Source organism: Diorhabda sublineata, chromosome 2, assembly GCF_026230105.1.
Source record: "Diorhabda sublineata isolate icDioSubl1.1 chromosome 2, icDioSubl1.1, whole genome shotgun sequence".
In the NCBI taxonomy this organism is placed as follows: Eukaryota; Metazoa; Arthropoda; class Insecta; order Coleoptera; family Chrysomelidae; genus Diorhabda; species Diorhabda sublineata.
Window position 1 is genome coordinate 13,403,288 of NC_079475.1, and position 15,757 is coordinate 13,419,044.

At 32.9% G+C, this 15,757-nt stretch overlaps 1 protein-coding gene across 1 annotated transcript; it reads right to left on the bottom strand.

Moving 5' to 3' along the window:
• Positions 1-221: 221 nt before the first annotated feature.
• On the bottom strand, positions 222-15,750 carry LOC130452833 (palmitoyl-protein thioesterase 1). The gene is made up of 5 exons (XM_056792308.1): positions 15,556-15,750; positions 7,470-7,707; positions 3,107-3,265; positions 2,396-2,672; positions 222-430 (listed from the first exon to the last, which is right to left on the bottom strand). Exons 1-5 carry the CDS (start codon positions 15,641-15,643, stop codon positions 305-307), a joined length of 888 nt encoding a protein of 295 aa, XP_056648286.1. The 5' UTR covers positions 15,644-15,750; the 3' UTR covers positions 222-304.
• Positions 15,751-15,757: the final 7 nt, after the last annotated feature.

The window sequence follows — 15,757 nt, forward strand, 5'->3', positions numbered from 1 at the left end:
ACTGTACTAAATGAGTGTATTATATGGTATTTTAGTTTCCTTTTCAGTGACGTTTACTTGTAGGCAACACACATTTCAGACGATACATTCATTTATTTAGAAGCAAATTTAGACAAACTTGAGTGTTATCATACTAAAACTTCTCAAATCACATAGTAAATGCAAATTTCAATACTATCACGACTGATTTTTGACCATAATATTCGATTAATAAAACAAAGTTTTTGTTTTGCGAATAATTTTAATTAAACTGTACAGTTTTTTTGATATCAGGAATCATATGAGAAGGTTTACAATATTTGTTTTATTTTAAAAACTTCTCAATAATATTTTCTTCGAACCATATCCATGGAAATCTCAAATGATCTCCTTCAACTTCAAGAAAATGTAATTTAGATTCTTCATCCATTTTCTTCAGTCCCAAACGATCCTAAAATAGCAAATGATTAGTTGATTTCTAATTTTATTAATAACGTATTATTTTACTTATCTATCTATAGGTTGATTCAAAAAACGGTTATTCCGTCTCTCGGATAGATAGAAAACTGAAAATATTTGGGGTTTGCTCAGTAAAAACATTTTTTATGATTTTGCCGCAACTACTGGCAACATTGTAGCCAAGTTTTAAGTGAACATAAACATCGTTTACTGATAAAACTTGATACCTCACGCCATTTATCTTGAGTACTGATTGCGTTACGAAAAGTTTTTACTGAGCAAACCTAGGAGTTTCATCTATCATAGAGACAGGATCACCTTTTTTTTGAAACACCCTGTTTCTAGAAATAATCAATAGCATCAAAATAATAAACTTCACATGGACAAACTATGGACGTTGTATCTTATTTTTACAAGGTGTAAAAATGAATTTAGAAATTTTGCAAATAGGGTATAAATATCGTAATGCCATCCAGATATTTTTCTAAGATTGTGGCACACAAGATATATATGAGGTCTAGCTATTAAATAATAAGACTGTTTACGAAAAAATATTTTATTATAAAAATTATTCTACATTCGAATGCTTCCCTTCAATATACTCCCCTCCCCTCGCCACACACCTTTCCATACGTTTTTTCCATTGATCGAAACAGTGCTGGATGTCTTCTCTGTTGAGTGCCTTTAGGAGCTCTGCCGTTTTTTGCTTTACCGCTTCCATCGATTCAAATCGGGTCCTTTTCAAAGCAGATTCTATTTTCGGAAACAAGAAAAAGCCGCAAGGTACCAAATCTAGAGAGTACATCGGGTGTTCGAGTACTGGAGCGCGCTTACTGGCCAAATACTGCTTCACAGATAGCACGTCATGGACAGGTGCGTTGTCCTGGTGCAAAATCTACGAGTTGTTCTTCCACAACTCGGGTCGTTTTTACGAACTCGTTCTAGGAGTGTTGCCAAAACTGACAAATAGTGAATCTGGTTTACAGTCTGCACCTCTGGATCCCATTCAGTTGTCACGATACCGATAATGTTGAACATAAAGATCAACTTTGCTTTGAATTTTCATTTGCTCTTTCAGCCCTCACTAAAACGCTTATACCATTAAAAAACACGCGAACGAGTTATAGAATTATCCTCATAGGCCTCTTGCAACAATTTATAGGACTTAGTTGGAGTTTTTTTCAATTAACACGTCTAGGGCGTCAGAAATATGTGTCCCGTAGAAATTTGAGTATCCTAGAATTAAAATCGACGTGCTTCAGTGCAATCACTTCTGTTTGACCATATATTATTTCAACGTCTGCTCTGATTCCTGTCCAAAGAACATAATTCAACAACTCCATTGTTAGTAGAGCTGTAACTGTTTCTTCAGCATCCTCTCTCTTCTTCCCACTTTCAACAAGCCTACTTTCTACTTCATATTGTTCAGATATCCAGTAGAGGCTTACTTTAGCGAGTTTACCCTATTGCCAAGATTTCCGCTTTAATCATATTACATTCAGTTTCCGGTTTGTTAACTTTTGGATCTTCTACTGCCTTATATAGTTCCTTGTAGCCTACCCTTCAAGAGTTTATTATGGTTTACTTAGATATACTGAACCCACTGTTTATTACTACCACACACTCCAATACACAAAATTACACTGTCTGACGCGTGTTTAGATAAGTTATCATTTACCAAAAGTCTCTAAGGACGATAAATTTGCGAAAGACATAGACATAGAAATTCCAACTTAGTCGTTTTAATATCAAAATTAATGAATATTCAATCTGAAATTCGAGAAAACGAAAAAGAGAAAATCTTGATGATAAGAAAATATTTTAAAATGTAAGGATCGGTTGGAGCATAAGATCTGATTTGAGCAATATGATTGAATATGATTTGAATTCAATAGACACAAAAAAAATTATAAATTCCACAATTTGTCAGAAAGATACCCCAAAGTTTCGAGCTTACATCTGTATACAAACTTGATTGTTGCAAAGTTTCTGTTTCAAGTGCTTGCCCTGGCTTGTAGAATCCAAACCATTCGCTTTCTACCGGTTGAACCATAGTATCATTAATAAATTTAACCATCACTAAATTTTCCAATGATTGAAGTCGTTCTATATAATCCTGGTTAATATTTCTTTCGTTATTTATCTCCCCTAAGTAGGCACTTTCATGTTTATAGGTTTCTTCATTGATAGGATCGTGCCAATAAGTTGCTTGGACCAATATATCTTGTACATAACTGGAAAAGTGAAGAAAACGAAGCAGATTTATCATGTATTATTGTTAAGGAAGATGAATTTTTAATAGAAAAAAGATCTCAAGGAAAAAGGAGCCGAACGTGTTTAAATTAAAATGAAAAGTTGAAGGAGGAATAGAAATGCATAAAATCCATATAAAAATCAAGACATGATGGAAGAATCTATAGAATCTGTGACAGACTAAATAAAAATATTAAAATAAAATTTCTGGGATGACATGCAAGAAATACCCGATTGAAGAATGGTAATCAAGGTATGGCAGTCGAAGCTTATTGGAAAAAGGAAAAGAGGATGTTCAAATCTAATAATATCAGCGAGGATTTTCAAAGAAATAAAAATATGCAATGGCACTGGGAAATCATGAAAAGAATAAGTTTAGGATTATAAAGACATCAAACATAATTTTCAAACTAACCGATTATATGCAAATTGACTTAGTATTTTCCTGAGGGAATTGCAAATTTCAAAAGGTAATGCACCACATCTTGGTAAACCGTAAACTCCTTGATGTTGAGCTCCCAAAGTTATGAGGTTTTTCATTTTTATTGTTGGGCATCTTTGCACTAAACCACGTCTAAAATAAAATAAAGTTACAATTTTAATTATTATTTTCTAACAAAAGTGGCCTATATAAATTCCAATTTCCTCTAGATTCGTAAGCCACGTTAATTCTTACAACATCTATGATTCACTTCATAGAACTAGTAATGGTAGTATTAATAAATCGATTTTTTTCTATAATTCTTTTTCTTTCTCCCATCTAATTACAATATATCCAATAGAATGAGGATAATTAGTAATTTGAATGACTAAAAACAAATCTTCCAGGGAAGAAACTCCTTCCAGTATTTAGCTATAACTGTTACTCTGTCTCAATTTTTTTAAATAGTATAAATATAAATAGTATAAATAGTATAAACCAGTTACAAAGTTAACATGACGCAGTGATATAAAACATAAAGCTAAATATACGAGGATATATTGAAAAATACTCACCCTACTATAGAACCAAACAAAATTTCAATGTCAAAATATTTTATTACTTAACATATTCTCCTCTTGATTGGATCAAGTTATTATAGCAAACCAAACCAGACCTCCACAGCTTTTATTACATCCTCGTTGGTAGGAAATTTACCACCTTTTGAACTTTTTTTCAGCTAAGGAAAGAGATGATAGTTGGACAGAGCCAGATCTGGTGCATAAGGGAGGTATTCTAGTAATTCAAACCCTAAATCACGAAGGGCCGTTGTCCTGCAAAAACAAAACTCCTTTGGATAGCTTTCCGCGTCTTTTCTCTTTAATTTTTTCCCGTAGAGTGATCAGTAATGTCGAATAGTAATCTCCAGTTATCGTTCTACCCTTATCCATAAAATCAATCATGATTACTTCATGGCAATCCCAAAAAACTGAAGCAAAAACTTTTCCAGGCACGAAACTTCTTAGGTCTTGGAGAACCAGAGTGTCGCCATTCCATCGATTGTTGCTTTTTTTCTGGATCGTAAAAATGTACTCAAGTCTCATCCATAGTAACAATTCGGTTTAAGAAGTCTACATCGAGCACAGATCAAACGCGATACCCTTGCACGCATTTGATCAACATTGAAACACTTGGGGATCCATTTTGCAGCAATTTTTCTCATGTCCAAATTGGCGTCAACTATATGATGAACGCGTTCGTATGAAATATTCCGTGCTTCAGATATCCGTTTTAGCCCAATTCGACGGTCTGATAAAATCATGTCATGAACTGCATCGATATTTTCGGGGACTGACACAGAAACTGGCCTCCCCGTTCGGTCATCATCTCCAATAGAAAATTTACCTCTTTTGAAGTTGCAGTCCAATTTTTCACGGTCGAATACGAAGGAAATTGATCACCAAGAGTATTAAGCACATCTTCGTAAATGTGCTTACCTCGTAACCCTTTTAGGTATTTGATGATGGCTCGATACTCCAATTTTTCGATTTTCACAATTTCGGTGGACATATTTTTTCTTTTTTAATTTATTGTGTAACTCTGTTTTACTTTTTTGACGTCAAACTTTACACTGACACTTCTAATAACTTATTGTTCGTTGCTATGGTAACGCAATATTTTGTTTTTGCATGGAACTGGTCTAGGCTAACTAGATATCAATACATTCTCGTAATTAAAAATTAGAGATCGAAATTATTATCACTAAAAGTGTTAATTTGTCAACCAGATCATTAGGTTTACAGCGTTTTAGTCGTCGCACTTTATATGCGTTATTAAATAATTGGTTTGCTAGAATATTAGAGAGTTCACTTATTCGATCACTATATTTTTCACTGTAACGTTTTATTTCGTCTTAATTGGATGCATTTGTTTTTTTCTACTGATGATGATGTAAAGTACCAGGGGGCGTTGACTATGGATCATAAAACTTTGTTTTGGAAGCGTTGTAAAATACCGATATTGGAATTGCTCGCAGTTCCCCATAACTGTGTACCATATGTTTACACTGGCTTGAGGATAGTCTTATATACCAGCAACTTGATTTCAATGGTTAATGTCTACAAATTAACCAGTAGATCTGCCTGAATATAATTCCCAGTTGCTTTCTTTTGGTAAATATATGTTTTTGCCAGGTTAGGAGTCAAGATGAATGCCTAGATATTTTGAATCGATAGCTTTAGTTAGTGTAAGTATACCTGGTGGACAATCTTCTCTCTTCATTGTGAACATTTCATCAACAGACTTGGTTTCATTTGCTTTGAAGTAAGGTCTGCAGTATGTAAAAGGTAGAGGATAGCTCCCAGGACGCTTCTTTGCGGTACGCCAGCTATAATGGAATATAGTGAGGTATTTTGATCTTGCTGCTTGACCAGGAAGATATTACTTTAGGAGGAAAAAAAAGGAATGTGGTAGTCATTTCTCGTAAACAAGAAAAATCAACGATTGGGATAGTTGAGTATCCAAAAAATTAAATCAAGAGATTCATCTTCCGTGTAGAGTGTTTTCCATTATTTATTTTTATTTCTAAGAGAGATCTTAGAAGAAACGCACAATATTACCAATAATAATTTCATTAGAATTAATCAATTATATTAGAGTTTTTGAATTTGAAGAATCAGAATTTACAATTCTATGGGTTATTTTCTTGACTTTGAGGTACAATAATAAAAAATCTCACATATATCTTGATAAGATTAGTTCGAAGATCTTCTATATACCTTATTTTAGGTCCGTTGGTCAGTTTCTTTTTAGTCTATTCAGTCTACAGTCGACTCTTCCTTGCATCAACCGTCAGCCTTTGGTGATGCTTGTGGCTTCTCTGTAGTGTTGTTTTTTTATACTGCTTCAATTGAAAGGTCTTCATGCATGATTTGATTTGAAATATATCAGAGAGCATCGACAATTGCTCGCAGAATCTTAGATTGTTCCATTGCTATAATGGCTATACTCGATTTGCTGACACCATCCCCACAGCTCTGTACCGTAATTCCAGATTGGAATAACAACAGTCTTGTACAATAAATTTTTATTTTCTAATGACATTTTGATTCTCTCCAATTTAATTTAGAGTATAGGTGCATTCCTTCGTTTTTAATGTATATTGAAGGACATTTTCCTTTTTCTTTAGGGTAAAAGTTATGTGTTGCGATATACTTTCTTCAATATTCATTTTTCACCTTGTGAGCCTTTCCTCTACTTTGAATAAATGTTCATGTAGATTTGCTAGATGTTATTATAGAATCCTCGTGGGTCGAGAGAATGCTGCCTTGTGGAACTACAGATTTAATGGCAGGTTTCGTCTTTTATTTTTGTTCAAAAGAATCTGTCTGTTCTTTAAGTGCTACATATATTTTAATGCGCAATTCGATGTCACTGTTGAGTTGTTGAGTGTGTTTGCCGAAAACCAAATTGATGGTGATGTTTCCTTTCAATGAATTTGGCAAAAACACATGTCAGCAAATCATTTTAATATTAGCCAGTAGCCGTTTTCTTTTTTTCTAATCATTCAACAAAGATGACAGCTTTGGATTCCCAAATAACTGTGACCATGAGTTATTGGTTATCTTGTTAGCACGTTCTCCGGATCAAGTCCATTGTTTCCTCTGAAACATATCTATAGATATATAGATCCTAGCCAGCTTTTGATCGTATTATATACCTAGCAGAAAGTTGTTTAATATTTCAAAAACCTGCAGTTCCGTCCGGTTGGAATATTTAAAATACAAGAGCACGGATTTCGAGTAGCTATATTCATCTATCATATTCGGATAGAAGGAATCAAAAACATGGGAGACACTAACAATATAGTCACTATACCAAAAGTGCTGTCAACCTATCAATCGCAGTTTTTCATACGTAGACTGATCCCTTTGCACTGCTCCTGACCCTTTTATAAATAGAGAAATTTTGAACACTTATAATATTTTTGAAAGGCAATACGATTAACCAAATAAAAGTGGATGTAGATACTATATAGTCAGATTCTACATCAATATGAAGATATTTTCGAGTGTTTTTATATGATTCTTGGTGAAAGCATCGTTCACCAACCCAAATGTTACTTTTATAAGCATTTGAAAGAAAAAAGTCAATGCCAAATTGTAACAGCAGAATTAGCAGTTATCAGAACAAACAGTAGGATTTTTTAACTATATTATAACCGCAAACAAGCTACGAAAATGACTTCATATTACTGAATATCGAACTGGGAAGTGTAGAAATTACATAATATAATTCATACATCATATCATTACTGCAAGTTTCCTACTAATTCTCTTCAAACTATGAAAATACTTACAAGAACTGCCCTCCTTGGGAAAATCCAATTGCATTGAACCCATTTACCAATGCAGGATCAGCACTGAGTGTCTCGCAAGTTTCGTTGAGTTGATCTAGAGGATATTTGAAAAAACTGTTCTCGACATCTTCAATGATATTGTCGCCGATTTGAATAGAATAAATGTAAACACCTCCTAGTGATTCGTTCAATTTCTTTTGAAAAGCTCCTAGACTGAATGAAAAACAGCAACTATCTCCTGTAAGAAATTTTCACTTTGACGTTCGATTGAGACAATAACACCACCACAACAGCAGTAGATAGAGGGGATGATTATAATAAAAAATAATAAACTTTAATATAATTCAAAATGTAACAAAAAGGCAAGTGAAATGGCTGAACCAGCTGCGCTAATGACATTTGTGGAACAGCATCTTCCTTCTTCTTTACAAAACAATAATGGAGAAGGAATTTATCAGTTAAAACTAACATTTTATAATAAAACGAACGTTTGAATGTTAATTAAGACAGAAAAACATTTGAAACAATTGTGAGTCTGATGACAGAGCATTGCATGCTCAATAGTAATCTTGAATTGACGAAGAGGACTGAAGAGTTAACATAACCTCTCATCTTCGTAAGAAGATTAATGTTGGAGAATATCTGGCAAGGTGGCAGTGGAATAGACCACAAGGTAAATATGTGAAATCTATCTTTGACCCACTTCGAACAAATCAATTCTAAATAACATTCTGTTGTTTAATCACATTATTATGAATTTTATATTAGAATTAGAATTTGCTGATAACAAATTTAATTGTGAAAACGTTGAATAACAAGGAATCAACCCAAAAACACGTTTATCTCTGACATCAAATGATTTAAAACTAATGCCGAGTTTACACGTATCAAGTAGCTAAAGCAAGTTACTAAAGCCAGTAACTAAAATTTAAGTCCGGTTTTTTAGCGAGTGTCTACATTTTGATAAGAATTCCGGTTTATTTGTCATTTAGTAATGTGGAATTAAATATGGCTGAAAAAATACGTGCATCAATACGGCATTGTATCTTGGACATATGTGGTGATGTATCAGAAACGCAGAAGAAATGAAGAAAAATAAAAATAAGCGTTGTTGGGTACGAAAATGGATGAGTCGAAGAGATGTATATGGTGCTTCTTCAACTTTGTTAAGAGAATTAGCTGCTGAAAACGCACCAGAATATAGAAATCGGTTGAGGATGAGTAAGGAACGATTTGAAATACTACTGGCTCAAATTGCTCCCCAAATTATGAAAAACAACATCGTAATGAGATCGGCTATTTCAGGATAAAACTGGAAATTACATTGTCCTATTTGGCCAGAGGAAATAGTTATAGAACGTTGCAGAGGTTATTTCATGTGTCAAAAGCATGATCTCCTCAATTTTTTTAAACGCCGAATCCCGAGCTTGTTTATTTTTATAAGCCCTTGTGTCCCATAGGCATAGTCTCTCGCTATAATCTTCTACAAACTTTAATGTTGTCTTTTCACTCTAACGAGACATTTTAACACGCTACCAAATCAAATAAAAATAATCCCCTCACTCTGTACTAATGAATTAGACTAAACCAACTTATCTACACTCGTTTAGTCGGCGTTTTAATTGCCGAAAAACAGAGGGAGAAACTACTTGCTCAAGTAAATAGAAATTATTTTTATTCAATTGACTAAGCAATTTACTAAATTAGGTACTTGCGCAAGTACTAAATCAAGTTGTTCTCACTATACAAGTAACAAAATTTAGCTACTTAATTTAGTAACTTAACTTACTTTAGGTACTTGACACGTGTAAACTCGGCTTAAGGTATTTTATTTTTATACATGTATTGTTTTTCCCTAAGTAGGATTTTACGAACACCAGACATTTGTTTTGCTATCATATTTGTGGCATATTTTTATTAGAATTATTGGAAAAGTTCCAGTACAAATCAATACATAAAAAATAATATACATTACAAGATACAGTGTAATTTAAAATTATTTATACTGTTGTATTTTTCAACAAAGACGAAATATCTGCCACTAATTAACTCATGAAAGGCTTTGGAGTCCCATTTTACAGCCAAAAATTTATTAATTTCAATTAAAAAGTTCACAAACGTAATGTTACAACTTAATAATAACACGTCATCGTCAAGAAGTTTGAGATAACTCACTGTAAATAACGAGTCGCAACGTGTGGTCGTAATGCGCATGTCATTCGATAAATGTTTTTCTTCCAACGTTGGCCATGGAAATTCGGTTTTTTTGATACGCACCACAGGAGTACCTAACATTGGAAATAAGTTGGAACCAACACTTGTAGAACTAAACACACTTGTCTGCTGCTAGTATCTTCCAGTTTATTTTAGAAGAATTTATATCTATTGTATGACGTTCATCACTTTGCCACGTTTTCATTTTTTTAGATAAGTTTAGGTAAGATTCCAGCCTTCGTCAAATGTTTAGCAAACTTTGGAAGGCGAATGTTGTCGCAAATGTTGGACGCCTCGTGTGGTACCGGCTTAAGTTGGTTTGAAAATAGTTTACGCAGTTTTTAATTGAAAACTAACAGATATACTGAAAGTTGGGCGAAAAGAAAGAGCAGTGAAAACAATTTGGAATATTTCATTCAAATTTTGACAGAATTCAGAAGAAGTAATTTTTGAAAATGAAAGAGAAGTTCGAACAGCCGAAGAATAGAAAGCATAGAAAGAAGTTGGAAGCAATTATCGGAAAAAATAAAAAGGCTCTTAATGGGAAAGGAATTAAGATTGTTTTAAATTTCCATGAAAATACACTAGACGATATATACTAATTTTTGTTCCAATGATTTTCGTATTTTTAAGAAGTGATTCACACATACACACACACACACACACTATAATGGTCCAAAATTCGTGATCCGAAATTTTGAAAAAGCAGCAATTGGTTTTTCGATAATAAATTGCTCAATTTTCAAGATAGAAACTTTTTTATAAAAGGATTTTATAGGGGATTTCAAGTACTTCAACGTCATATCAATTAAAACTTTTTTCAACACCCGGTTTAGAAAGGGGTGCATAAGCCACATTTGGTACACGATTGCAAACTTTGAACTAGCGTATCTCCTTCAATTTTTATGATACATAGATTTAAAAACTTTCAAAATTTTTGGCATGAAAAATCTTACAATTAATATCGGAAACATTTTCTCATAACATGAATAGTTTTTAGTTTATTTGAGAAAATTTCTTTTTTCTTTAAGATAACGGAAATGCAGTGTTCAATTTAAGCAATTATTTTTTCGAAAATAAGTATTCAAAACCGGTCAAATCTCATGGATCATATCAATAATATATGAATAAAGTTATTTACAAGTGGATTACGATAAATTTCAATTGGGGTGGTAATGCCAAGGGTATAATTACATTTTTTCCAAAAATAAAAAGGAAGAAACCTTATTTTTATTATAAATCAGTCAACTCTTATGCACTTTTGAGTGTGCTCATTTTAAAAGTTTTTTTTTGCTTTGATGAAGCTCTCATGAGTTTTCCAAAAATTTCATCAAGTTATTTGTGGTTAAAGGTTTCCAATTTCGGGGTTGCCCAAAAATAGCCATCCTTCAACAAGCAGTAACTCAGTTAATATTGAATTTACATGGGTCATTAAGAAACGAATCTCTTTGTTTTTTTATTAGCTACATTTTTGTTTGTGATAATTTTGCTGATAAAATGAAAACTTTTTAAGTTATTCAAGAAAAACGGTAAAAAAATATGCCTATTTTCAATGACAAATTAGCAATTTCTATCGTTAATAAATCTAAGCGTACCAATTTTAGAAAAAAACTTTGTGGAGTAAAAGTTGCTTAGAATTAGTCAATCTAACGACGAGATTATTTTGATAAAATAAAATTTCATCTCCAAGATTCCCCAGGGCAAAAGGGCATCCCCAGGGCATCGTTCGGCACAGGGTAGATTTTAAAGAAGATTATAAATACTACCTTCATACCAATTTTCAAGAAAATTGCAATTTATTAGTCTGTAAACATTCTAGGTATTGCTACAACAATTAAAAATTATCTCAAAAACAAGTAATTTCAATAATTTCAAAAAATAAGGTGGTCGAACTTACTCTAGACTAAATAAATCGATATTACAATTATTTTGTTCACTAAGTGGAACGAGTGGGTATAGTAATATAAAAAATAATTATAAGATTAGTCAAGATAAATAGTGCAGAGATTTGATTATGATTATGATTACCTAGACAGATTAGTTATTTGATTGTCCATGTTGGATTAGAGACTTTGAAAAAAGAATACATGGTGCAAAAAAGTTTTGAGATGCCTTTTAAAAGGAAAAGCAACAAATTTCAACTAAATTTCTTGCTTCAATTCATCAGGCTCCACACCTAATCAAATCACCCGGATATCAAATCAAAGCAGCTCGTTTTGCTAACAATTTCTAATTCATCCCGTATTTCCAATAATGTTCCCATAATAAACATGCATTTTGGAATATAAATTGAAAAATAATTTCAATGTAGCTTCTGTTTCCCATAGTAAATATTTTCAGTACCTATTGCCTCGTAAAAATAACTTTTATACAGACGTCATTAAAAAGGAAGCGAATTCCTTGGAATAATTTGATTTTGTGCTTATTTCTTGTTATAAATCAAATATAGAAAAACAGATTAATTGCGTTATTAAAAACCAAATATGTGAACCGTATCACAACAAAGATTAATATACAGTTGATAAAAATATTTTTCTCAGAAAGATCATTTTCAAAATTATTTTGACAGTTATCCTGCAAACAACATATACATTATTCATCGAATTTTATTGTTTACTTTCTTCTTGATGATTCACTTTTTTCAAACAAAAACAGCTGCACAAATAAAATAACAAATATATTTGACATCATAGGAATGCACTGTACGAATCAAAGCTTCATTCTAATTGGCATGACAAGAAAACAATAACTGAAAAACAAATGTGTCAATGGAGTTGATTACTTTCAAAATCTATTAGAAAGTAGCGTTATAAGTAACTTTTAAGTGTTAACTCAAAAGGGCTTATCTTTAATTTCCCCCAAAATCGATTGTTAGTCAGTCAGAATTGTCCTTGCATTGAGCCCTGCTGTTTTTCTTTCTAATTTGTAGTTTGAAGATTCGCTCAAATTGAGTCGCACCACACCTACGGAAGGTCAGGGCATATTTGAGATGCGACTCAATAAGGGCATAATAGACTGTTAAGGATAAGTTCAGTTCTTTGGAAACTGATCCCAGCGCAAAACAGAAGGAACTTTCAGATAAGGCGGCAATATTTAGCTCCTTGTCCACAACAAGCTCTAAGAATTTTCCAGATTCAACGAGGTCAATGGTGTTGTTGTTTAACAAAAAACGTTGAGACAGAGTAGATCAGCATCGCACCATGATTTAAGGTGATTAAGTCACTAGATATGGTCCTATGAAGTGCCGTGACATCAGTGCTGCTCCAAAAGAAACTAGTATCGTCTGCAGATAGAAATATTTTACCACTGATGTCTGGATGTCGTTTATAAACAGAAGAATCAAAATAGGGCCTAGTACTGAGCTTTGGGGCACTCCTCATTCTATTGACTTGCAAGGAGACATCGTTGTATCAATCCTTATAAGCTGACTTCTGTTGGTAAGGTCTGACTTGAACCATGCGTGAAGTGTTCCTCAAAAACCGTAGTACTGCAATTTGTTGATTAAAATATCATGATTAACACAATCGAAAGCCTTAGAAAAATCACAAAAAGTTGTTACAGTGATGGCTGTTTAAGCTAGAGTAGACATCGAATCCTATTAGAGAGAATCAGCCGAGAATGAGAAAATGTAGGACTTACTATAAATATTGAAAAAACTTATCTTATGGTTATAGGTAAAAATCAAAATATCAATATTAACCCTATTCTCACACTGAATGGAAAACAAATAGAATGGGTGCAAAAATGCAAGTATCTTGGTTCAGTCATAAACGCTCAAATGGATCCAGACGAACAAATCAAGATCAGAACATTACTCGAAAAGCATTTGTCAAGTACTCCGCAATGGTTACAAACAGAAATCTAGAATTCAGGGAATATTATGTGTGGTCAGTACTGCTGTACGGAGTGGAAACCTGTACCTTGAAAGCTCAGATGATAAAAAAACTTGAGTCCTTTGAAATGTGGCTCTATAGACACTGAGGTGTGGCTCTATAGACGCATCCTGAAGATACCCTGGACTGACAAAATCACCAACGACGAAGTACTAAGACGCAATGGTCGCAAAAGAAAGCTGTTGACAATTATTAAGATAAGAAAAACATCTTACATTGGACACATCTTACACAACGACAAATACCTCTCAGTTTCGGTGAATTGTTTTATGTTGCAAGGGACAGAGACGCATTTATAAACGTGGTCGCCAACCTTAAATGAAAAGATGGCATGAGAAGAAGAAGAAGAAATTATTCAGAAGGGACAATATAGTATAATTGGTGCATTTGTTACTTATAAACCCAAATTGATGGGCAATAAGTAGCCGTCTTAAGGCAATTAGGAAAAGTACCATTTTGAAACGGAAAGTTAATTAAAGTGGTAAGGTGATTTAATGTGCAATCAGGCAAACTCGAAAACATTTTTTATGTATGTATGTAGAGCCTTATTTCTTAGATCAATCACAATGGACCATGTTTTGGTAGCTTTTATTGTCTTATGATAAATTTTTCTGTACAGTTTCGCGTAATTTTTGAAGAAGACACAATCCGAGAATTTCCTTAGGTGAAATGAAGATCGCATGTTCTTTATAGATATGCGTAAACCTTTAGTAAACCAGGGTTTATTTAGCTTATTTTAAATACGCCTGAGGGGAAAAGAAAATATTGTTGAGCCCATAAACTGGACGAAACATGTAGTGGGTCTTCTGCTCCAAGTGACATACTATTTTTTCCTCAAGCGGAGTTCAAAACTGACAAACATTAAATGAAATAAAAATTAAATGACATTTTCTGCCTACTTGGTTACATCGCCCATAATAAAACGTTGCTATCGTTTCTCATTACTTTGTTACTAGTACATTAATTATTTTATTGTAAAAATACACAATTGAAACTACAAAAAAACTAATTTGGACTATCCTGGTGATAGTGAATTATAAGAAGTTCTGAGAAACTTGGAAGAGAAAGGACTAGCTATAAGAAGTAAAATTGAGAATGAAATAATCGATTCCATAATACTCGATTTTTCATTTGTAACGTTCAATAGTTGCAAAATTAAACAAATTATCATAAATAATTATAAGTGCTACACCAAATAAGAAAACAATGGATAAAATGTATTATTAATTTTAAAAGTGGAGTGACAAAGGGTGACAAAAATCGCGGACGAGAATGCCCTAATTTTCTCCCTAGGTGCGTAATTTACTATTTTTTGTTGCCTTGAATATTGCAACAAATTCATGTATTTCCGATTGCACAATTACAACATAACCATAAAAGTACTTGATGTGATTTGTGATTTTTGCTGTAATGATTGTGACAACAAATATGTTGGGCAAACTAAGAGGTCTGTTAATGTCTGGTTCAAACAGCACCTAGCTCATTGTGAATGGACAGGAAAGTCTGTTATTGCCTACAATAAATTGCTGGATGCATTTGAAAAATATAGAAATTCTTCAAATAGAGACGAATAGTTAATCAGTTTTTCACGTGAAGAGGTTCATTCAGTCTCTGAAGACGCAGTGATATTCGAATTTGAAATTTTCATGTTATTTTTCATAAGCGATTATCCTTTTCTTGCAAAATAAAATGTGTTTTACATATATGAATTTATAAGCAGCGCTACATTGTATTGAAATGAGGAAAAAAGGAAGATTAAACCCTTATTATCGTTTGTATGTACCGACTATGTATGTTTACAATAAGTTAATCTCTTAAGGATGCCATTAATCATTATATATGAGGTAGTTGCGTTTGTTATTATTGAAGCTACTCATTCCTTGATTAATAATACGTTCTTAATGTACTTAGGTGTCTTATTCTAACATAATGTGATTCAACAACATAACCCCCATAAGCGAACTTAACCTATAACTTACCCATTCCATGCCATAAAACAATAGGGGTATTTTCACTTAAAACGCCATTAGATAATACAACGAGTAAAAAGAAATATAAAGTATTCATCTTGATATATTACTCTTTTCTGAATTAAACAATTTATTATCAATAAGTATGTACTTAATGAGAACATCAATTTGCGCAGTCTCGATGTCAAGTGCATGAAGAGAACTTTGGATG

What these genes read in the sequence shown, in the direction of transcription:
- LOC130452833 (XM_056792308.1), bottom strand. Translation starts at nt 15,643, where the DNA reads ATGAATACTTTATATTTCTTTTTACTCGTTGTATTATCTAATGGCGTT. An exon ending in TCCCAAGGAGGGCAGTTCTT is followed by an intron (nt 3,266 to 7,469) that starts GTAAGTATTTTC and finishes ATTTTATTTTAG; the next exon opens with ACGTGGTTTAGTGCAAAGAT. An exon ending in AATCAAGTTTGTATACAGAT is followed by an intron (nt 431 to 2,395) that starts GTAAGCTCGAAA and finishes TTGCTATTTTAG; the next exon opens with GATCGTTTGGGACTGAAGAA.